Raw genomic sequence first — 24,251 nt, 5'->3', positions numbered from 1 at the left:
GTGAAAATAGGGACAATCAATATGAGGCTTATATCGCGCGTATTCCTTGGGTCCAGTTCTAAGCGCAGGGATTTATTTTTTTTATGCAATTTATATCGCGCACATATTTAAGGCGCAGGGATTTATTTATGCCGCGTGAGATGGACAGAGAGCTGGGAAAGAGTCAAGACATAGAAAATGAAAGCAAAATCAATTTTTGATGTTGTCATTTTTAATATGTAGATTTTATTCAGTATAACAATGTGAAAATACTAACACCACATTGTCATTATTCAGAGCAAACGCGCCAGGAAAAAATGGAACATAAACGAAATGCTTAATATACCTCTTGTGGCCAATAACAATTGTTGTGGTTAGCTTTTTTTGCATTGATAGAGCACTACCACATGGTCATCATATTACACCAACCCCCATAATGCTCAAAGGCCATTTTTTGTTATGAAGAGAAAAATAGATTTAAAATATTAACGAAAGAATAATCTCCAACATTGACTGGGCACATGACGTTTGCCAATAAAATACCACATGTACCCAATGATTACACACTTTCATATGATCTTTGTCACATAGAGGCCAGCATATGAAATGGCCTTTCTTTTATCTTTTTTAAGTGTGTATAGGCTGTTTTCAAATGCTTTGAGCATATCTGTTTTTATCAGCTTGATCAAATATCTGCTTGAATATTTTAAACTGCACAAGTTCCATAAAGGAACGTACACTTTCTAGTAACTTTAGATGAGTTACATATATGTAATGTATGCCAAAACAACTCATATGTAATGTATGCCAAAACCAGCAAGTCATTCACAAACCAATTTATCTATTAAGATAATCCGTCGCGATATAACCTTCGTGGTTGAAAATGACGTTAAACACCAAATAAAGTAAAGTAAGATAATACACTCAATGATGCATTGGAATACTCAGAACAGTAAAATGCGAGTGTTAAAACACAATTATTATCACAAAAATTCAGTCAATGCTGCTTAATTAACATACAATGGGACAATGATTTTAGAAAAGACTTTTTTGTGTTTTTGTACATGCATGTATAGTAAAAGATACCATAGACAGAATATTAACAGGCTGACATTCTAATGACTACCTCTGTTTTTAACTAAGAAAATCCCGTCGCGATATAACCTTCGTGGTTGAAAACGACGTTAAACACCAAATGAAGAAGAAGAAGAACTAAGAAAATATTTCAAAAAATAAATGGAGTTACACAATATTTTTGTAATATTCTACCGATTAAAAGCTGTTTTCCGATGCAATATGCTTTCAAATGGTGGAAGTGTAGAACTTCAATGTCATTTTACACATTGTTTAATGTATGTAAACATATACAGTACTGACAATTGAAAATGTTGCCATGCGGCATGTGTACGTGTGGTTTGATTTGAAAGTTTTGGAAAAACCAAGATGATGATGAGTGGCATACACTTTAGTTTCCTTTGTTTAAAGCAAACAATTAATTGGTCAAATCTAAGAATGCTGTAACACACAAGACACTGAAGCATGGAAAATCATTGAAACAGACCAATTTACTCTTGCCCCTCCATCGCAACCCTCCGCCCCACAACCCAGTTCCAAATCCCATTTTATGTCTTTGGTGTAAGCAGGAACTTGAAAAGCAGATTTATCATGGAACCATCCTCTGGGAACCAGGCAGCATGCATGGCACTCAAAGTGACGCTGATTCTGCAAGAAAAAAAAAACACCACTTTTCAAAAAACACATTCCAAAGCGTACATTTTCTCAACTCACTCACTAATTCAATCTCTCTAACCCACGCAAACACAATCATGTTGAATGTTTTTATTAAGAATCAAAAACATTATACGTTTACTTAACCAAAAAAATGCAAAGGAAAGAGTGATCTAACCCACGCACGCACGCTCTCTCCCTTTCTGGGGTTATGTATTCACACTCACCCATAAGATGTAAAACAGAAAGACGGGCAGGGCAGCAACCTAGCTGCTACTTCTCCCCAATATATTCGACTGGCTTTCCCGTCTTCTCCAGAATTTTAAGGACTTCCTCAGACGACAAAGGGGAGGTAACCAAAACAGTTTGGGAACTGACATCTGTCACAATACTGGTCACGCTCTCTGCAAAAAGAAGTGTATCATCAAATATTGTGAATTGTGAAACATGTCCTAGAATAAATGAGAGAAAGGACGTGTGAGCATGTGTGACTACAGCTAGTCCATAGAATGACACTTAACAATAAAACCTTCCTAGATCATCCACCCCATATCCACCCCACATAGGTTTCGTTAAAAGGAACATGATTTCCACAGCGTTTGTATCAAGATACTCAATGGTAATAAAATAATTTCTATTTGAGGACAAAACGGCTTCAGGAAGTCGAGGTCCTGTGAAACACAACTCTTAGTCACTGTACACGACATTGCCAAGGGCCTCGCTGATGGAGACCAGGTCGACGCAATACTACTTGACTTCTCCAAGGCTTTTGATAAAGTCCCGCACCAGCGCCTACTGCATAAACTACAGTACTATGGAGTGAGAGGTACAACGCTAAACTGGATCTCATCTTTCCTGGTAGGCCGCTCACAGCAAGTAGCACTTGAAAGAGTTTTTTCTCCAATTGCCCCTGTGACATCAGGAGTACCACAAGGCACCGTATTAAGCCCGTTACTCTTTCTTATCTACATCAACGACCTCCCCGACTCAGTGAAGCATGCTAAAGTGAGATTATTCACAGAAATGTCAAGACGAAAAGAGATCAAGTTCTGCTCCAACAAGACCTGGATGCCCTGGCTGAATGGGAGACCACATGGCAAATGAGCTTTCATTTTCATTTCATTTCTTTATTGTCCCATCGCTGGGAAATTCGGGTCGCTTCCTCCCAGTGGAAAGCTAGCAGCAACGGAGTCGCGCTACCCAGGTGTCTGCGTGTTTAGGTGTATTCAGCCACCTGCACTTATGGCAGAATGACCAAGGTCTTTTACGTGCCATTGTGATGACACGGGGGTGGGACATGGCTTCCGTCTCTGGGTCTGCACATAAAGTTGACCCGTGTCCGTCCCGGCCCGAATTCGATCCTGCGACCTTCCGATCACAAGTCCAGTGCTCTACCAACTGAGCTACCAGGCCCCCAGCAAATGCAACACCATCCACATCAACCATGGAAGAGGCAAAATCGCACACCCGTTTGACTACGTTCTTCATGGTCAAAAGCTAGAAACCGTCACAAGCTGCAAGTACCTTGGGGTAACAATCTCCAACAATTCCACATGGACCCACCATATCAACAACGTGGCTGCTAAAGGGAACCGGACTGTTGGTTTTCTGCGACGCAACTTCAGGGAGTGTACCCAAAAGGCGAAGACGGCAACCTACACCACAATGGTCAGGCCCAACCTGGAGTATGCTGCAACAGTATGGGACCCCCACCTTGAACAGGAAAAGGCTCCACTTGAAAAGGTCCAGCGACGAGCAGCAAGGTATGTGTTCAACAACTACACAGACAGGAACCCTGGCTCCGTTACCACTATGCTCAACAAACTCAACTGGGACAGCCTGGAGACCCGCCGCCAAAACATGCGACTGGTGATGTTGTACAAAATCAAAAACTCACTAATAGCCATCGCCGCAGCGGCATACACCTCTCCCTCTGACCCTCGAACACGGGGAGCTGGCCGGCTGCACCAGGAGTACGCCCTCCACCCAGCCCTTTCAAACTCATTTTTCCCCCGCACAATCTCCGAATGGAACAAGTTGCCAACACTGGTATCGTCGGCCCCCTGGCCCTCCCAGGAGTCGTTTCGCTCCTGTCTCGGCGGCAGTCTCCTGCAGTCGGGCATGATAGTCCCTTAAACGCACTCTCCCCTGTACATAGTTTTAACCCCCCCCCCCACCTTTTTAATCTCCCTGTTTCCCGGAGCTAGCCACTCTCGGTAACAGTGACTCAACCGCAGGACTCTGAGACGCGCGTTCGCAAGAACCCAGTCCTCTACGGAAGAAGAAGAACAGAAACCACTCACGTCACATATGTTCAACAAAAAAATTATAACTAGGATTAGGAATGTAGACAAACATGAATTTATTTGCAACACACTTCAACAACTCTAACAATGATCAACAAAAAGAAATCAACAAATACACAGGATGTTCTTGAAGGAAACCACGTCCAAGCGTACGCTAGCAGGGACTAACTATTTGTTGCATACCTTGTTTGCCAAGAACCTTCTTAGCAGTATTGGCGCACCCCTCACATGTCATCTCCATCTTGAACTCAAGCGTCTGAAAAAGAAGAAAATGTGTTTCAACTCAACATAAACCTTTATTCATTTGAAATCATCAGTACTGCTTTGCAGCCCTGAAAGTAGTCAGTTACTAGTTTATGACCTGTGTGTTCAGAATTCTAAATAACCTAACAAGATCACAGACATAATCAACAATTGCAACCTAATTTCGACTTAACTTATAATAACTACACCCCTATGTAGTGTCCTGGGACCCCTATTTTCAGGTTTAGTATTTTTCGAGACCCGAGACATGTGTCAGACACACCCCTCGCTCGTGACTGGCCTATAATGTCACATGGGAAAGTTTGACTTACTAAACGCAAGAGATTTCACTCTTTCACAACCCATACAAACCTGACGAAGTTATAACTGAACATTGTCCATTTGTGGTATATTTTGTCAGCTTCTAAAGTGCGTACAGGACACAGGGACACACAGTTTTGGGAGCCCTGGATAAGTAATTTCACATAGTCCTGTGAGAGGTTTCGTTTATGGAAATTTGCAGGGAAAAGGTAGTTGCCATACTATGAGTCTATCAATTTTTGGGCATTTTTTTCTTCATGTGCGTGTTTGTGTTTTGCGAGACCTGAGACCTTTGCTGTGAACTTGGGATCTTTATCATGCGCATGCATGCACGAGGGGATGTTCGGATGCTGAGAAGAGACTACACAAAGCTGACTGGGAAATAAATCCATCCCCCAACCCGCAATTGAATATACGCTGATAGGGACAAACTAGTTTCAAAGCCAGAGCGCGACTGACTGAGATACCTCCCCGCCTACGTTACTGTATGACTTGTGTGAGAATCCTCTTAATCTTATGGTATTAATATTTAATGTTATTTATAACAAGCCAACACACTAAGAATATAGATTCACTGCAAGAATTAAAAGGGGATACAGAGGAAGGAACCCATCTTTCCAACAATCTGAGAAAACCAGGTCTTAAAAAGGAGGGACTTTAAAAATGGAGGTAAATTTAGAGAGCTAATGAACAGAAAGTCTGGAAAAGCAAGGTCTTAAAGGGGGGTTCCACTGTACTTGTATATATTATATATGGTAACATTCCTGTCACCAAATGGTGTGGCAATTTGATACAGTAACTAATCAATGTGCAAAAAACATACTCCCACCAGCTGCAGGAAAGAGAGAGGGGAATGACATGCAAGCCTCAAGAAACCCAACTCCCTCTAATCTTGACCAACACTGAAAGCAAGCGACTATAAAGATACCACTATAAATACTTCTTCAATGTGACGAGTACGAGATTATGCAAACTAGCACAGATCGATCCATAAAGGCCTTTGCGCAAGCTGCAAGCACCCTTATTCTTGAACATAATACCATGTTTGAACAGCCTACGATTGAGAGTCAGAATTTTCACTGAGTTTTTTCTAAGCACGTTACCAGTAAACATGATGCACATATGCTGTGAAGTGTAAATTCTGCTTATAAGATTTGTTCTAAGCCTTCATTGTTATGTGTTTTGAAAAGGTTTGTATGTTTAACAATGAATGATACCAAGAGGTTTTTGTATGGGACAAAGAATACTTTCATGGGTCTTCTAGCTTTTGTGGCCATGTAGCACCCAGGACATTATTGCCTTTTCATTTTTATTTTCAATGACATGTAACACCAGAGGAACCTTGCATGTGACGCCTCCAATGTAATTTCAATGAAAACATTTCTATAGAGAGAATGCTGTTCTGCTTCATTGACGAATTCTCCCAAATAATCTGTCAGATTTGTATGGGTTGTGGTGGAGAGACACACTGTTGGCTAGTGATTGGCCTACAAAGTCACGCGTGGCTTGACTCAGTGTTTCTATGGAAAAGCCAGGAAAAACAACAGCACATAAAAGCTTGACAGAGTTATTTCCGAACAACGACTATTTGGAAGGTAGGTTTTTCCCTCAATCTTGAAGGGGAAAAGGGGCGGTGGGTGGGAGGACTGGTGTAGGAAAAGGGGCGGTGGGTGGGAGGACTGGTGTAGGAAAAGGGATCAGAAACAAAATGATCAATGATCCAAAATGTCATTTACAGACAAAAGTAAGTTCCCATCATGTCACACTATACACAAACCACAAGGTAGAATATAATGTTTGTTTGTGTTCTGCATACCTTCTTCTTCTTCTTCTTCTGCGTTCGTGGGCTGAAACTCCCACGTACACTCGTGTTTTTGCACGAGTGGAATTTTACGTGTATGACCGTTTTTACCCCGCCATTTAGGCAGCCATACGCCGCTTTCGGAGGAAGCATGCTGGATATTTTCGTGTTTCTATAACCCACCGAACTCTGACATGGATTACAGGATCTTTTCCGTGCGCACTTGGTCTTGTGCTTGCATGTACACACGCAGGGGGATAAGCCACTAGCAGGTCTGCACATAAGTTGACCTGGGAGATGGGAAAAATCTCCACACTTAATCCACAAGGCGGCCGCGGCCGGGATTTGAACCCTCGACCTTCCGATTAAGAGGCCGACGTCTTACCAACCCGCCCGTCGTTCTGCATACCTCACAGTAACAGCTGCATTAGCTGGTGTGACAAATGGTGTTGATGTTTGTTCAAACTCCTTTGGCAGAATTTTAAAATAAATGCTTCAAGGTGTGCATATATATATATACTAGATGAATACCCGCTTCGCCGGGTAGCCGGCTTCGCCGGCAAGAAGTAGAGCCGAATGCCCGGCTTTGCCGGGTGAGTGGCGCACCGTACGCCGGGTGAGTGGTGCACCGTATGCGATTGACGCCACACGAAGGAAGGGAGATAAACGCGCAAAACACTGGAGAAGATAAGGAAGAGTAATACCCGGCTTTGCCGGGATGAGAGCGTTGTGGACAGTGACCTTCTAAAAATAGTAACGGGAATATGGATTGAGCGTTGTGGACAGTGACCTTCTAAAAATAGTAACGGGAATATGGATTGACGCCACACGAAGGAAGGGAGATAAACGCAAAACACTGGAGAAGATAAGGTAGAGTTACTGGGAATGGACCTCGGAAGATGAACAGAAAAACCAAAATCGGTTCAGCACTGCGCGCTGAGAGCACGTGTTGAAATATCTCATCGACCAGGTTGTGTCCGGGGTCTACCTGAATATGCCCACCAAATTTGAAGCAGATCCATCGAGAACTTTGGCCGTGCATCGCGAACACACACACACGTCGTATATATATATATATATTGCCTTGTAACTGTAAGGGGAGCGCGTGTCTAATCCTAAGACAGTCTCTTTAATACACCTTGGTAAATTATATAAAGAGGACAATAGGGTCCATAAACAATATACTGTGCACGTGCAGATGTGTATAATACATATTCATCACTGTGGATAGCCTTTCTTTTTTCTTAGTCACACCAGGGAGCAAAATTTGGATTGTGACAGTCTGAGTTGGCATTATAATTGTTTCTAAATCAGGAACAACGTCATGACACGCACTTTTACCACTGCATACACTGAAAGTGAAATAGCTTCTACTTTGAACAGACTAAAACAAGTGTTGAACCCACTGAACCGGTGCAAACACATACGATACATACGCACAAACACACAAACGCGCATGAAAGCACACATACACACATGAACAGCTGCATGATGAAAGAATATTTTGATGATACATTTCTTTAAGTGAAGTTCCCACTTTATTCGAGTTTATGACTAACTTGGCAACAGGTGGTTATCCCCCCCCCCCCCCCCCCCCAGAATTACTCTTACCGTGGCAGCATATAAACTATTATATATGTAGATGTACTATAAAAAAAATAGATGGCATGGATTTCTTGATTATGAAAGTGACGTCACACGCTTGTGAAGTATACATGTTACAGTTAATCTGTGAAACCAGGGAATACGTGGGGTGTATATTTATTAACTAAACTATTTTAGGTAATACATTAATTAACTGGTTTTTTTCAGTCAGTTAATTCATGTATTACCTAGTTAATACACGTATTCCCTGGTTTCACAGATTAACTGTAACATACATACTCAAGCGAATGAGGTTGTGCACAGGAAACAGATAATTTATCAAAATCATATTAAACGTGAAGTCAGTACAGCTATCATAGACTTCAGTTGTGTAGTGTAGTATACAAATAAATACTTGTTTTTATTTTTAATTTTTCTTTAGTGTGACAATGTCATCTTGAGTAATGGGCGGCTGTCAGTGAATGATAAGATCTCTATACATAGAAGAAAAAAAACACACACACATACACACATGGGCGAACGCATTAAGAAATGCGCATGCACAATCACTGACACACACACACACACCACTGTGGTCCACTGAGTTGGTTCAAACCAGTCTGTAAATGTACATCAGCCGTGTTTACATTTCCTTGTCTGAATTTTCAAACATTTTCTTCATAAAAACCCATCTGCTTACTTTCTATACACCACAGAAATAGTAAACACATAACTTATCAATTCGTTTGAACACATTGACTTCATCTTGATCGTTACCGGAACAATGACAATACTAACATCAACATGCATCGTCTGCTCTAACGTACGCAAACTGCATGGCATGCGTGTGATTGACCGGAAAATTGCACTAAGATTTACGATCACGTTCGCTGGGCAGTCGCCACCTCAAGAGAACAGATGAAAAATAAATAAAGAACACCAGTATGAGTTATTCCATTGTTGTAACGAACAATTTAATAACAAACTCCTCACCTTTGCTGCCATTTTTGACGATTTGACAAGCGGTTGTCTCCTGTGGCTGTGGCTGACACTGTGGGGAATCGCGCGGTAAGGTTATGGGAATCTCGCGTGACAATATGATGTCAGTTATGACGGCATACAAACGCCAAAAGTGAAGAATATTCTTTAGTCGTGACTTTTCAATCATAGTCCTTACGGCAGGGCAATAACCCCTTGAAAAATACCTCGGAAAATGTTTTAATGGTTTTGGGTAGTTTAACTCCTGAAGTTTACAAATCCGCAGGATGGCATCTTTAAATCCTTGGGCAAATTGAGACAAAATTAATTATAGGAAAATTAGCAAATGTTGATTTTTTTGTTTAGACACAAAAGGCATTCCATAGAAAAAAGGGCTAGAATGGCGTCATAACTTCATGACGTCGGGAAAACGTAATGAGTAATATGACGACACGTACAGTATGGCCTGTAGTGTTGTCCGTGTCCGTACTTGAGCTCCTCTTCCAAGACAAAAAACAAAGGCATTTGACGTGTTTCATTCTGCTAAAGTGGAAACAATTTGCACATGAGTGTGTATGGAATTACATCCAGGCTGAGAAGATGAGAAACCTGTGTTATTCGTGGACTTGTGATTAGTGCGTATGGTGTTCCAAAGCACAGGTTTCACTGTCGAAGATAAAACTTGTAAATTGATCTTACAAAATGGCGGGCGATGATCAAAGAACATCGTGAGAGACTAGTTTTCTCCGATTTGATTGTTTACCAGACGATAGAGCTATTTTAGATGGAAGCGTATGCCATCTGGTGACAGCTGTTCATTAACCAGTGTGTTCGTAGGAGTGCTTAATTTCTCTGCAGAAGATCCATGCATGAAAATCGGTGAAGTCTTTCAGCAAATGTCGCAGTTTGTAAGCGAGTGCTACAGGTGCAAAATCTCAAACAACATATCACGCGAGAGATATGAAACCTGGCTAGCTAGAACCTCCAAGCACCAGTCCACATAAATCAAAAACTACCGCCCACATCAGCCCATTGCTGAACGTCCATCTGAAAAGGGCTGTATTGCAATTCTACGGGGATCTTCCAAATCTTGATCCGGTTGACTCTGGGTGGTTGTAGGATGGGCAGAAAACCGCCTGGAGTAGAACCTACACCAACTGAAGTCATGCTAATTTTGAAGTGTGGCTGTGGAGAAATTTACCATGTGCAACAGCATGCTGTGGTTGCGCAGTCGGTCAATGTGCGTGTGCCATCTTATGTCGATGTCCTTGGAAATTGCACAAATCCGCACTGGTCATCCATCGTAGTCATCCGCACTGGGTATGTGCAACAGTCACCTTCACCGGTCACCAGCACTGGTCATCTGGATCGGTCATCCACACTGGTCATCATTTGCGGTCATCCGCACTGGTCATCCTTTTGTGATCATCCGCATCGGTCATCCGCACTATTCATCCTTCATGATCATCTGCACTGGTCATCCGCACAGGTCATCCTTCATGATCATCTGTACTGGTCATCTGCACTAGTCATCGTCCATGATAATCTGCACTGGTCATCCGCACTAATCATCCGCACTCGTCATCCGCACTGGTCATGTTTCATGATCATCTGCACTGGACATCCGCACCGGTAATCCGCACTGGTCATCTGTACTGGTCATCCTTCATGGTCATCTGCACAGGTCATCCACACTGGTCTTCCGCACTGGCAATTCTCACCGGTCACCCGTACTGGTAATCTACATGACATCCTGCGTAATCATCGGGCGTGGTCATTTATTGGTCATCAGGCATAGTCATCCGCTACCATTTCGGCAATTGAAAAAAGGATCGATGGTGGCTGCCCTCAAACTGGAAACTCACTGCATGACCATGTCATCTTGTGTGGTAAACCAGCGTGGTCATCTGGAGTGGTAAACTACACATCATCCTGTGTGGTCATCGGCGAGGTAAAGTGCATACTAACCAGTATCCCTGGTTCGTCGCCATGACCTTTACGTTATGAGATAGAGGTCTTTTGTATATGAGACATGGTACATCAGGTTTAGCCTCTTGACATGACGCCTAATACACCTCCTCGGGGCGTCACTAACTGACACAACACTGTGTATATGGTGTCAATCGCTTGGCGCTGTGACACCTTACAAGGCCTTTCGTCTGATGTATACATTCCTCACCTGACTAGATTTTTTTTTTTAAAAGAGCACAAGATAACTTTAAGTTATTCTGGGTATTACAGCCACGTTTCCAGGATTAAGTTGTTATCTGCTTGCTCACCGACCAAGTCACTCATTGATTCTGGAACCCACCAGGATGGTAGGGTCACTTCAACGACGAGCGCTTCATAAGCTGTCTCCACCTCTGGCGGCTGTGAGCAATTTTTGGGAAGTTGCAAAACATTTCCCAATCCACTCTGTAATGATATCTGTCCCTCTGTTCATTTGTCTTCTCTATCTTCTCTTTCCGCGCACCATACCCTGTGAGATGGTCTTGGAGAGCCCGCCTGTTCTTGTTACATTGCCATACAATCTCAGCTTCGTCTTCTTGACAGTGATCTTTGTAGTGATGCACGTGCTAAGTGATGGTTTTGCAGACATTAAAATATATGACCTTGAAATTGTTTGACCTTGAAAACGTGTGACCTTCAGTGTTGGTGAACGTTTTTATTCATGGCAAGTTTTAAGAAGACATTTCGTCATTTTATCTTCAAAAATAGTATAATCCTTTATCATTTGAATGAACATTTGACATTCATATGACCTTGAAATGCGATGAAGGTCAAGCAAAGTGCAACAGTAATCAAAGCCCACAACACATATAAGCTTAAACCATTAGCTGTAACTGAAAAAATATATTGCTAAAACTAACTATATCATCCTGCTCCGTTAACCAGTTTTAACGGTCCCTCAACAGACCAGCCATTCGGGTTATAGTGTCTGCTAATCATGTAACTGTTGTTATGCATATTAACTCCCGTTTTATCTCCCGGAAAACATAAATAAATACAGTTTTGCTAGTTTATAGCAAGCAGTTTCGACTATTTTGCAGTCTGGAATCCATCTTGTCCGCCATCTTGAATACATCAAAATGCCCAAGGATGACAGAGTGTCATCCGTCGGATCTGTAATCTACAGACATCACAGAGTTCAAAACAGTCAAAACATTCTCCGAGGTATTTTTTGAGGGGTTAAGGTCAAAATCGGGAAATGACGACCTGACTATCATGGTGTTAGAGAGAGAGAGAGAGAGAGACAGAGACAGAGACAGAGACAGAGAGACAGAGAGACAGAGACAGAGAGAGAGATTCGAGAGAGAGAGATTATTAATTGTTTGATTGCATCATGTATAAAACATCACCGATTATTTGTGTATTTTCTCAGGTGTAAAAGAAAAAATGGGTACAGAACTGCAGACGTATAATGATAAGAATCTTATCGGCAAACTATCATCTTTTCTTCATGCAAAACATTTGTATCTGTCTAAACATCATGAGGTTGTACCGTTTGCAAGGCAAGAAAACAACAACAGGACGAGCTTTGCGGAAGGAAACCCAGAAAGATGCTGTGAAACTATCAGGTTTGCCTCTTCCGATGGATGTATGGTAACTGATGTACCACACGCCGTCGATCCAAATATTCTTAGTAGTAGTCATCTTGAACACACGGCCAGTACCGTGTACATCTGGCCTTGATACGGAACGATCCAAGGGGGGCAATCTCAGTCATCTGAAAGAGGGAAATATCCAAACGCAATCCGCTTTGTTCGATTTTATGGGCTTGGATGATAGAGAAAAATAAGAAAAGCAAAAGCTGGAGTCCAGTCTGGACGAAACTGCTATCAAGAACGCAGAATTGATTTTTTCTGAGTTTTTTTGTTGTTGCCGTAAGCGCCGTGTCGAGCTAAAACTGAAGTTGCGGCACAATTTCGCTTCTCGCACATCTGATGCTTGTTGACATGCATCAACGAAGGGGCCTCACTCTGGAAGAGTTTCCTGCTCCGATAAACATGGCGCTTACGGCGAAAAAAAACAACCTCAGAAAAAATCAATTCTGCGTTCTTGATAGCAGTTTCGTCCAGACTGGACTCCAGCTTTTGCTTTTCTTATTTTTCTCTATCGTCCAAGCCCATAAAATCGAACAAAGCGGATTGCGTTTGGATTTCCCTCTTTCAGATGACTGAGATTGCCCCCCTTGGATCGTTCCGTATCAAGGCCAGTTACACGGTACTGGCCATGTGTTCAAGATGAGTAATAGTACGCTCCCCCTAACTTACATCCTGTTCGTCAGTCGCTGCCGCGGATGCGTGCCTCAGGTAGTAAGTCTATGAAAAATTGAATAAAAGGTATCTTAACAAAGTTAGGATGTTTACTTTTTAGTCGCATCCGTACTCATCGAAGGTTATATCTAAGCCCTGAGTGTTTTATAATGTCAACTTTATGCCCGATTGAAGAGCAAGTAATCAGTATGTGCATCAAAGTTGCGTTTTCCGACGAATATTCCACTTAAAACATAAAATATGGACAAACGAAGCTTCACTGTACAGCTCATTGTGTGTTCAAGTGTGTTTTGATAGGCCCTAAATTTGTTTACCACCCATAACAGCACTGAAGAGTTGTTCGTGAAGTAAATCAATGTTGTCAGTTTGTCTTGCATTTGATACACTCCCCCGAGATTCTGTCTCTGTGCTTAGTACGCTCCCTCATAAGCTTTAGTACACTCACCCGAAGATAAATAAATTAGAATTTGGGAAATTGAGCCGTTACTTGAGTAAGCTGCAACCATGTTAACGGCCTATGTCGTACAAGAGACATCTGATTAAATAGTTAACTTTGCTTTTCTGTCTCTGCTGAATGTCAACATAATCTGCACTGCATCATCATTCAAACATCAAACTTTGTTTGCACTCTGGTACACTTTAACCTAGGTGGGGTCACAGAAGTGTTTCACCCCTTTGTTTCTGCTTCGAGTCATGCACGCATAATTTGGTATTTGTAATTTGGGGTTTTGCTCAAACACATTAAGGATCCCGGTCGAGAGTTTCATTGTAAATATCGATTTCCGGACAATGATGAATCTACATAAGACGTTGAAGTAGATAACGTAAAAATCAGAATTAGTCGTAATCAAAACCTTCACCGGCTGCAGAAAAACAGATGTGACAGGGAGACTACCGTCGCCCTTCACAGCAGACTCTGCAGAGTTGTTCGCCTTAGAAGTTGCGAGCTATTTATAGCTCGCAAGGCAACACCTGTGGATTGTAGAGTTCTGTTTGTGATGGGGTCTGGCGGCTTTTGATTATCTATATTTACTTTATTATTTCTCTCTGTATGTTCATGGATTCCTTTGCGATTCGCAAAGGAATCCATGAACATAACAGTTTATATAGGGCTTAGAAATAAGCTCTAAAATTCTCAACTATGATCTTTGTTTGATTGGACTTCGCCTCCAAAGGTGATTGTGGTGTTTCGGCAGTCGGTTACACAGAGTTCAAAGTTACTGTGATCCACCTTTTAAGAAAAACGATGCATTTTACTGTTGCCGGGTAATTCAAAACGGAGAAACTCTGTAACTGTTCTATGCGGCAGGATGCGAAGGAACAACCACAATGGCTGAAATAAAGGTCAAGAATGCTGCTTCGAGCGGGATGTTAAACAGTCAGGACAGATGTTCAGCCAAGGGAATGCCTGAGGATTCAGATTCGGACAGGGAAGACAGCGAGACACAATCTACACTTTTGAATCAGGCATCGGAAGTGGAAAGCGCGGAGGAAAAAAACAGAGCGGAAAACGACGGAGTTCCGTACGACTCGGGCTGGGCCTGGATGGTCTTATGTGGTAAGAAGACTTTTTTCTGACTTACATTACTTTTCTATGTTCGTCGTTGCATTGTGAATTTCTCTCTTTCTCGGAGACAGGGTAACGTCCAATTCAGTGTGACGGTTTTCAGTATTAATAACAGTAAGGCGAATATACAACATTTAGTCAAGCTGTCGTACTCACAGAATGGCACTGAACGTACTGCATTTTTTTCAACAAGACCTTATACTCGTAGCATCGTCAGTCCACCGCTTGTGGCAAAGGCAGTAAAATTGACTAGCCAGAATAGAGCGGTAGTGGTTACGCTGAGCAGGATAGCACGCCTTTCTGTATCTCTGTTCTTTTTAAGTTTCTGAGGTTTTTTTTATTCAAATATATCATATCTATATGTTTTTGGAATCAGGAACCGACAAGAAATCAGATGAAATTGTTTTTAAATCGATTTCGGAAATTTAATTTTAATCAAAATTTTCATATTTGTAATTTTCAGAGCTTGTTTTTAATCCAAATATAACATACATATATGTTTTTATAATCAGAACATGATGAAGAATCAGATGAAATTGTTTTTGGATCGTTTTATAAAAACAAAGTTTTAATTACAATTTTCAGATTTTTAATGACCAAACTCATTAATCAATTTCTAAGCTTTCATGCTGAAATACAATACCAAAGTCCGGCTTTTGTCGAAAATTGCTTGGCCAAAGTTTCAATCAATTTCATTGAAAAATGAGGGTGTGACAGTGCCGCCTCAACCTTTACAAAAAGTCGGATATGACGTCATCAAAGACATTTATCGAAAAAATGAAAAACCTGTCCGGGGATATCATTCCCAGGAACTTTTATGTAAAGTTTCATGAAGATCCGTTCAGCAGTTTTCTCTGAATCGCTCGACACACACACAGACACACACACACACACACACACACACACACACACACACACACACACACACACACACACACACACACACACATACACCACGACCCTCGTCTCGATTCCCCCTCTATGTTAAAACATTTAGTCAAAACTTGACAAAATGTAAAAACAGGTTTAAACGCTTTGCCGAACTAAAGCGTTGTGCTTCTAAAAAATAAAAAATAAAAACAAAGAATGCAATACTGAGACTACGTCGAGTTGCAGAATACACAAACATTCTTGCTCAGTTGCACCGGAAATGTACGATAATATTGTAGGGAAGGATGTCAAGTACCGTAAAGTAAACCTCAGGCATGGGAATTGAAAATTGTAAAAAAGGCTGAAAATTTATAACTGAAGACGCGAAGCGTCAAGTCGACGGCGCGAAGCGCCTAGCCTTACTAGGGGGGTCCGGGGGCGTGCCCCCCCGGAAAAAAATTCTCCAAAGAACCCAGATGGTGCAATCTGGTGTCATCTGAGCTCCAAGTTTGCCATTAAATTCTGTTTTTAGAATCAGAGTTTTTAGTACCAATTTTTGAAGAAAAAAAATATATACATGTATTATATGGTTTAAATTTGTAAAAAAATTGATCTGTTGAGACAAACAGGTTGTAACACAATCTGTGCAATCTGGTTTACTTTCAAACATAAAAGTTCAAGTAACTGAGGCGGGCGGTAGCAGTGCGTGAACAAAGTATGGAAAGTTTTCGCGGGCTTTTGCGCAAAGGCAAAAGTAACCGGTGCTTTTTTTGTGTGCCTACCCCCTTTATTTTTTTCGGCGGACACTTTTGCTTTTTCGGCGGAACAAAAAAAAAAAAAAATTCGGCGGAAATTCGGCGGACAATTCCCATGCCTGAAACCTAAGCCTACCTTGCAAGCGGTTACCCTCGTCAGTAAAGCTCCAGTATCGCTTTAGAGTGGGGGATCGACGTTTTACCAGTCTAGGTACTATATTCTGTGCAGGAGCAGTTCCTCTTGAGAATAACCAATCCCCGTAATAACGGCAATATTTGGTCAATTGGTATCACCATTTTTAAAGTTTTTTTTTTTAGCACGCAAATATTACCACCCTCTCTTTCTCGCGCGTTTGTTTACGTGTGTGTACGAGTGCCCATCCACAATCAAACATAAAAAAGAATTGTTTATCACAATTGAGCATAATTCAAGTAAAGACGAAAAACTATGTTTCAAACCCTGCTTTGAGGAACAGCAGTTTGAGACCATAAACGAAGACGCTATTGTGGTGGGGTTTTATTTTTTATGGTTCAAGAAGACGCGTCTTCAATATGGACACTCCGACTCCGTCTTGAAAGTTTGGGGTAGAAGTCATTCAAGTACAGAATGTACGATAAACAGAATACTTCATGACTTGCTGTGTGATACCTTGTGTAGGCTACAATCGTTTTGTTTTTCCAAGTATTGAATTCAAAATTTAAAATAACGAGTTTAAACCTTGCATCACACAGAACGCAAGCCATTTAGTATTCTCTATTGCATTGTTTAGGTTGTTTTGTCAACTACGTGATACTGTCCGGCTACCTGTCGTGCCTCGGTTTGTTCTACGTGGAGATACTGCGCCGCTATGATGCCCACGCTACGGAGGCTGGTATGCTCTTCTCCTTTAGAGCCGCTTTCTACAGTGTCAGCAGTGAGTACCCCTATGTCATATATATATTGCAGGGTTTTACCTGGAAGAAAAAGACTATGGGACATGTGTCCCCCTCAACCAAATTCTGAGGGGACATTGCTTTTTTACGTGGGTCTATGTTTCGATCGATATCGCTTGTGTTAACAGTTTCCATAGAGGTAAACGCGCAAGCACAGATCGGTCCCGCACAGATAGTAGGATTGGTTGAGTACTAATGAATTAAATTTTAAAAGCCAATCAGAGCGCGTTTCACAAACTCGCAAGTTGCTCGGCTTGGCGCCCATTTTTGCTTTGGTCTTTCCGAACAGTGTACTCCCGTGAAAAGTGTGCACGGGGGTGGCGCAGTGGTACGTAATCTCAGTGCGCCCTTTGATGCACTGAAGGGAATTCCAATGTGATATTTTGAAATGTTATGCGCCAATGGTGCAAGGCGCACTAGTAAATGAAACCCTGTATTGTATGCCACGATACTAAAACTGAATACAGTTTTGTTTAAACCAGTACACCAGGTTGAACTGTTCACTGACTCGTACTAACATTACCTCCAGACACTCTTGCAACTTTGCTACAATACAATATTTCTTTTAATTCTCGGTTTAATAGCTGCATGCACTGAGTTTGTATCTAACATTTTTGACTAAAGCGTGGACCGCACCAGTAATATTATATAATACGATAAAAGACTATTGTTATTAACTGTGTATGTATGTATTCTGTTTCAGGCCTGTTTGTGATGAGCGTTGTGGTTGGTCAGCTTGGGATAAGAACAACAGTCCTGATTGGTGCGCTGATGTACTCAATCAGCGGAATTCTGTCATCACTTGTTGATAACATGGTGGCGATTGTGGTTCTCATCGGGGGATTGGTTGGTATGTTGGCGTTGATTATTACATTATATTAATAACTTAAAGTTATCTTTTGCTCTTTATTTAAGAAGATATAGTCAGGCGAGGAATTTATACATCAGACGAAAGGCCTTGTAAGGTGTCGCAGCGCCTAGCGATTCGGCATATGAAATCACTTTTGACACCATATACACAGTGTTGTCAGTGTCAGTTAGTGACGCCCCGAGGAGGTGTATTAGGCGTCATGTCAAGAGGCTAAACCTGATGTACCATGTCGCACATACAAAAGACCACTATCTCATAACGTAAAGGCCATGGTGACGAACCAGGGATACTGGTTAGTATGCACTTCACCTCGCCGATAACCACACAGGTTGACGTGTAGTTTACTACTCCAGATGACCAGGCGGGATGACCACGCTGGTTTACCACACAAGATGACATGTAGAGTACTCTACGGTCTCTGGATTGTCTGAGTAAATCGAAACTGTATTGTTGACAGTCACGGCAATACATGTGTGGTCACGCAGTGAGTTTCCAGTTTGAGGGCAGCCACCATCGATCCTTTTTTCAATTGCCGAAATGGTAGCGGATGAGTATGCCTGATGACCAATAAATGACCACGCCCGATGACTACGCAAGATTACCAGTACGGGTGATCGGTAATAATTGCCAGTGCGGATGACCAGTGTGAATGACCTGTGCAGATGACCATGTGTGATGACCAGTGCGGATGACCAGTGCGGATACCCGGCGGCACAGTTGGCCTAGTGGTTAGGCGTCCGCCCCGTGATCGGGAGGTCGTGGGTTCGAACCCCGGCCGGGTCATACCTAAGACTTTAAAATTGGCAATCTAGTGGCTGCTCCGCCTGGCGTCTGGCATTATGGGGTTAGTGCTAGGACTGGTTGGTCCGGTGTCAGAATAATGTGACTGGGTGAGACATGAAGCCTGTGCTGGGATTTCTGTCTTGTGTGTGGCGCACGTTATATGTCAAAGCAGCACCGCCCTGATATGGCCCTTCGTGGTCGGCTGGGCGTTAAGCAAGCCAACAAACCAGTGCGGATGACCATGTGTGATGACGAGTGCGGATGACCAGTGCGGATGACCATGTTTAATGACCAGTACGGATGACCAGTGTGGATGTCCAGTGCAGATGATCATGAAGGATGACCAGTGCGTATGACTGGTGCGTATGGCGAGTGCGGATGACCAGTGCGGATGACCAGTGCAGATGACCAGTGCGGATGACCTGTGCAGATGACCTGTGCAGATGACCAGTGCAGATGACCAGTGCGGATGACCCGTGCAGATTATCATGAACGATCGATGACCTGTGCGGATGACCAGTGTAGATGATCATGAACGATGACCTGTGTGGATGACCAGTGCGGATGACCAGTGTAGATGATCATGAAGGATGACCTGTGCGGATGAACAGTGCGGATGACCAATGCGGATGACTACGAAGGATGACCAGTGCGGATTGTTGCAATTTCCAAGGAGTAGGCATCGACATAAGATGGCACACGCACATTGACCGACTGCGCAACCACAGCATGCTGTTGCACGTGGCACATTTCCTTGACAGCCACACTTCAAACTCAGCATGACTTCAGTTGGTGTAGGTTCTACTCTAGGCGGTTTTCTGCCAATCCTACAACCACCCGAAGTCAACTGGATCGAGATTTGGAAGATTCCCGTAGAATTGCAATACAGCCCTTTTCAGATGGATGTTCAGCAATGGGCTGATGTGGGCGGTAGTTTTTGATTTATGTGGACTGGTGCTTGGAGGTTCTAGCTAGCCAGGTTTCATATCTCTCACGTGGCATGTTGTTTGAGATTTTGCACCTGTACGCGGCACTTGCGACCTTTGCTGAAAGACTTCACCGGTTTTCACGCATGGATCTTCTGCAGAGAATTCAAACACTCCTACGAACACACTGGTTAATACAAAAGCTGTCACCAGATGTCATACGCTTCAATCTAAAATAGGTCTATAGTCTTGTAAACAATCAAATCGGAGAAAACTAGTCTCTCACGATGTTCTTTGATCATCGCCCGCCATTTTGTAAGATCTATGGAATGCCTTTTGTGTCTAAACAAAAAAATCAACATTTGCTAATTTTCCTATCAAATATTTTTTTCTCAATTTGCTCAAGGATTTAAAGATGTCATCCTGTGGATTTGTAAACTTCAGGAATTAAACTACCCAAAACCATTAAAACATTTTCCGAGGTATTTTTCAAGGGGTTATTTCCCTGCCGTAAGGACTATGAATGAAATGAATCAATATGCTGAAGGTCAGGCGATCAAAACGGCTGATTGATAAATTCAAAAATTGCAATCTGACACAAAAATGACAAAAAAGAAAGAAAAAAACTTTTGAAAAAAACCTTTGGACGGATAATGAAAAGGAGAGCAAGTTATACTGAACTGCCCAACACGTTCAAGGTACGGAGCCTGAACGCCGCGTGGTTTTTGTTTTCTCGCAATTTTTCTTCTTCTGTTTTTACAACAGGTTTGGGTCAGGCTATGGTGATGCCATCAGGGGACGTTCTGCTGGGTCACTACTTCCGGAAACGACGTTCCCTCGCCTTGGGCCTCGCCAAGTGTGGCGCCAGCTTGGGAAATATGCTTGCTCCACCACTGATCTCCTTCTTCTTGGAAACCTACGGTCTTTTCGGCACCCTGCTTCTGACGGGAGGGCTGTGTCTGCATTTTTTTCCTGCCGCCATGTTGTTCAGGCCCACGACTTTCTACAGCAAGCGAAAGGTTGAAGGACGCCGGGAGCTGAGCGAGGGCGCTGAAGAGATTGAAGTTTTGATTGGAACAGATCCACGTGGTGACGTCTCTGTGGAGAAGGACAAATCGTTTCAAATGAAAAAAGTGAGGCCTCAGCTGTCTCGTGAAAAAGAGGGTAACAGTGCTTTAGCAGAACGTAGTACGATTATGCAGGGAGCAACAGGGGAAGGTGGGCACGAAATAAACGAATCAAACAAAGGTCTTATACCCGACATTAACAATGCAAACGCACTACTCAAGTTTTCTTTACACACGGGAAACGTTTCCGCGTGTCAGCGACAGGAAAACTCAGCTTCTGATGAGCTTCAGCAAGAAAACGATGACTCAAATCCAGGTCAGCCACGGAAGAAAATTCACACAAAGCGCAGAGGAAGCGTCTCAGATACGCTACTTGAGGCAACACGACAGTCATCCTCAAAACGAAAGGATTCTTCAAAGGGAAGCTTAGACGACTCCTGTAATACGTCACATGTTGAAGCCAACACACAGACAGGTACTTCTGATCAGAACCTGCGACAAAGTTATGTGCACAAGCAGGTAGCAAAGTGTTGTAAAGCTGCCTTCTTCATGCTGGACTTTTCACTGTTCGCTCTCCCCCTGTTCCGTCTGCTGTTGGCTTACTTCGTCCTCTTCCCGTTTATCAATATAATGGTCAACTACCTCCCCGCCCTGGCCGTCGAGAGCGGCTTCACAGAGTCCGATGGAGCACTGCTGTTGACCATCATCGGAGTTCTTGACCTGGTGTGTAGACTGTCCTGCGCACTGCTGATCAACTTCAGGCTGTTGAAAGTGTCCACCATTCTCGCCATCGCCTTCCTCGTTCTGGGGGTGACGTCGCAGTTCATACGTTTCATGACGTCATGGGAGCTGCTGGTGGTGCTGTCCGTGTTGCTAGGGTTACTGGGGGGCGTGCCCAACACCACCATCTCCATGCTGGTGCTGGACTGTGTGGGTCTGGACAGGATGAGCAAGACGCTGGGCTTCGTCATCTTCACGCTGGGGGCCTGCACGTCGGCCTACTATCCCCTGCTAGGTATGTGTCTGGCGTCTGTATTTGTTTGCTCGCAGTACGGGGTCGTCGGAAATATAAAGATTACGTCTGCTTTCTGCTAAGGATGTGTGTGGCGTCAGTGTCTGTGTATTCAAGTACGGGGTAGTCAGAAATTATACATTTATAATTATCACGGCTGCTTCCTATAGCACCCTGCTGAGCATGTGTGTGGCGTCATGATCTGTGTGTTTCTAGTACGGGGTCGTCAGAAATACAAAGATTACGTCTGCTTTCTATACCCTTCTGTGTGTGTGGCGTCAGTGTCTGTGCTTGCGGCAGTACGGGGTCGTCAGAAATATGAAGATTAGGCTACGTCTGCTTTCTATATCCTGCTACGCATGTATGTGGTGTCATTATCTACAGGTGTGTATACAGTATGGGGTCGTCAGACATATATACATTACGTCTGCTTTCTATACCCTGCTGAGCATGGGTGTGTCGTCATTGTCTGCGTGTTTACAGTACGGGGTCGCTAGAAATTTAAAGATTACATCTGCTTTCTATACCCTGCTTTGCATGTGTGTGGCGTCAATGGCTGTGTGTATACAGTACGGGGTCGTCAAACATATACAGATTACGTTTGCTTTCTATACCTGCTAAGCACGATTCCGCCACAAAAATCGAAAACAAATCTGTATATATTTTATGTGCGGGGTACATCCGTGACATATTATCTATCTGACGTGCAGGGTACATCCGTGACAGGACCGGGTCGTACTTTGCCGTGTACCACGTCCTGGGAGGCGGCTCGCTGCTGGCGGCGGCAATTTTATCCTGTGAAAGATGGGTCAGGCCACTGCAAGAAAAGAGGATAAACGTATCACCTGGAACCTCGCATACTTTGTGATGGATTAGTGAAATGGAGGTCTGTGTAGTGTTTTGCCTAGGTGGCCGGAAAAGGAGCGTGAATTTCAGCTATCAAACGGTAGCACAATCAGCGTTTTTTGGTACTCTACTTTGGAATATTTGATTCTGTGTCAGGAACTTTTATCCGCGCCAGATACTTGTGTGACAGCAGTGAAAATAACTCTCGATACACTTGTGTTCTTCTGTGTTTTTTTGCTGTACCTTTGTCTGACTGTTTCTGTTAACTCACTTGAGTAATCAGGAGAGACTTTGTTTTCACTGCTGTTAGACCCTAAGCCCTGCTGAACGGGTTTTGTAAATCACTAAAGCTTCAACTCTTCTGTTACAGATCACTCCTCAAGTGTTAACATTACAGCAACCTAAATTAACTCTCTCCATCAACAGATAGCCATTTAGTTATGTCCCTTGAACATGTAAATACAGTTTACGGAATGAATTGGGATTTTCATGTCAAAATTATAGACATTCACATAATGGTAGAAGGTAAGCGGATCATTAGTTTTTTTACGAGAGTTGACGGTGATTGTCGTTGCTGGGGTGGTGGCGGTGGTGTTGGTGGTGGTGGTGGTGGTGGTGGTGTGTGTGTGTGTGTGTGTGTGTGTTGAGAAAAAACCCAAAACAAGTTTATACAATCTACGAGAAAAATAGTTGTAATATACGATGGTATATGACAATATGTATCAATCTTGAACGATTAAAAGCATTTGTATTGTTTGATAATGTCATGTTTGAGGTACACAAATTACTGTGCCTTTCGTGGGTTTTTTTTCTGAAGATAGTAGGCCTACTTTCCTAATGAACCTGCACTAATACTAGATTGAGGTGAGCATGCTATGCTCGCCGCTGTCAATACAAATCAACCATTTGACCAAATGATTTATCACAATTCATATGTTATATTTTTGCAAACTGGGAATGACCAGGTATAAATGGAAAGTTCTATGTATTGAGGGATACATATTTATTGATTTAAAGCCCCACAATGATGTGCATGGCAACAAAAAAAGAAAAAGAAAAAAAGAATCGATCATTTCAGTGTTATGGTACTGCGGCTATTACAAAAAGATGAATGAGCTAAATTTTCCTCGGCCCTGCTATGGTCGGCCGTAAGCCTAACGACTGTGGCACATCGATACATACCCATTACTTGTAGTTCCTAGTCCTTTAGAAACATACATACGAACAAAAACGTCACATACGTATCTGTCCGGGTGTAGTCTTTATGACAATAAATTCATGAAAACCCCCACATAAACCAGTTGGATGTTTTGTGGAATCAATTTTGTAAGTTACACATTTGGCAGTCTGCAACAGTAATTCAGCACACACAAAATCCTACTCTGTGTGTGTGCGTGCGTGCGT

At 42.7% G+C, this 24,251-nt stretch overlaps 1 protein-coding gene and 1 long non-coding RNA gene across 3 annotated transcripts; one reads left to right on the top strand and one right to left on the bottom strand.

Annotated features, from left to right (window-relative positions):
* Positions 1–1,189: 1,189 nt before the first annotated feature.
* On the bottom strand, positions 1,190–9,092 carry LOC138969242 (uncharacterized). The gene is made up of 4 exons (XR_011456402.1): positions 8,956–9,092; positions 4,197–4,269; positions 1,935–2,111; positions 1,190–1,701 (listed from the first exon to the last, which is right to left on the bottom strand). It is a non-coding gene; the product is annotated as an uncharacterized lncRNA (long non-coding RNA).
* LOC138969237 (monocarboxylate transporter 12-like) lies at positions 5,349–22,918 on the top strand. Of its 2 annotated transcripts, none has more exons than XM_070341983.1 (6): positions 5,349–6,172; positions 14,527–14,775; positions 17,180–17,281; positions 18,046–18,192; positions 20,688–22,004; positions 22,712–22,918. In XM_070341983.1, the coding sequence occupies exons 1-6, from the start codon at positions 6,100–6,102 to the stop codon at positions 22,867–22,869; spliced, it is 2,046 nt and encodes a 681-aa protein (XP_070198084.1). In that variant the 5' UTR covers positions 5,349–6,099; the 3' UTR covers positions 22,870–22,918. The 2 variants fall into 2 exon arrangements, with proteins under 2 accessions (XP_070198084.1, XP_070198083.1); XM_070341982.1 differs by having other exon boundaries at positions 5,352–6,172; positions 17,180–17,323.
* Positions 22,919–24,251: the final 1,333 nt, after the last annotated feature.

Source organism: Littorina saxatilis, linkage group LG6, assembly GCF_037325665.1.
Source record: "Littorina saxatilis isolate snail1 linkage group LG6, US_GU_Lsax_2.0, whole genome shotgun sequence".
In the NCBI taxonomy this organism is placed as follows: Eukaryota; Metazoa; Mollusca; class Gastropoda; order Littorinimorpha; family Littorinidae; genus Littorina; species Littorina saxatilis.
The sequence above is the reverse complement of the archived record's forward strand: the minus strand, read 5'-3'. Positions and strand labels throughout refer to the sequence as shown.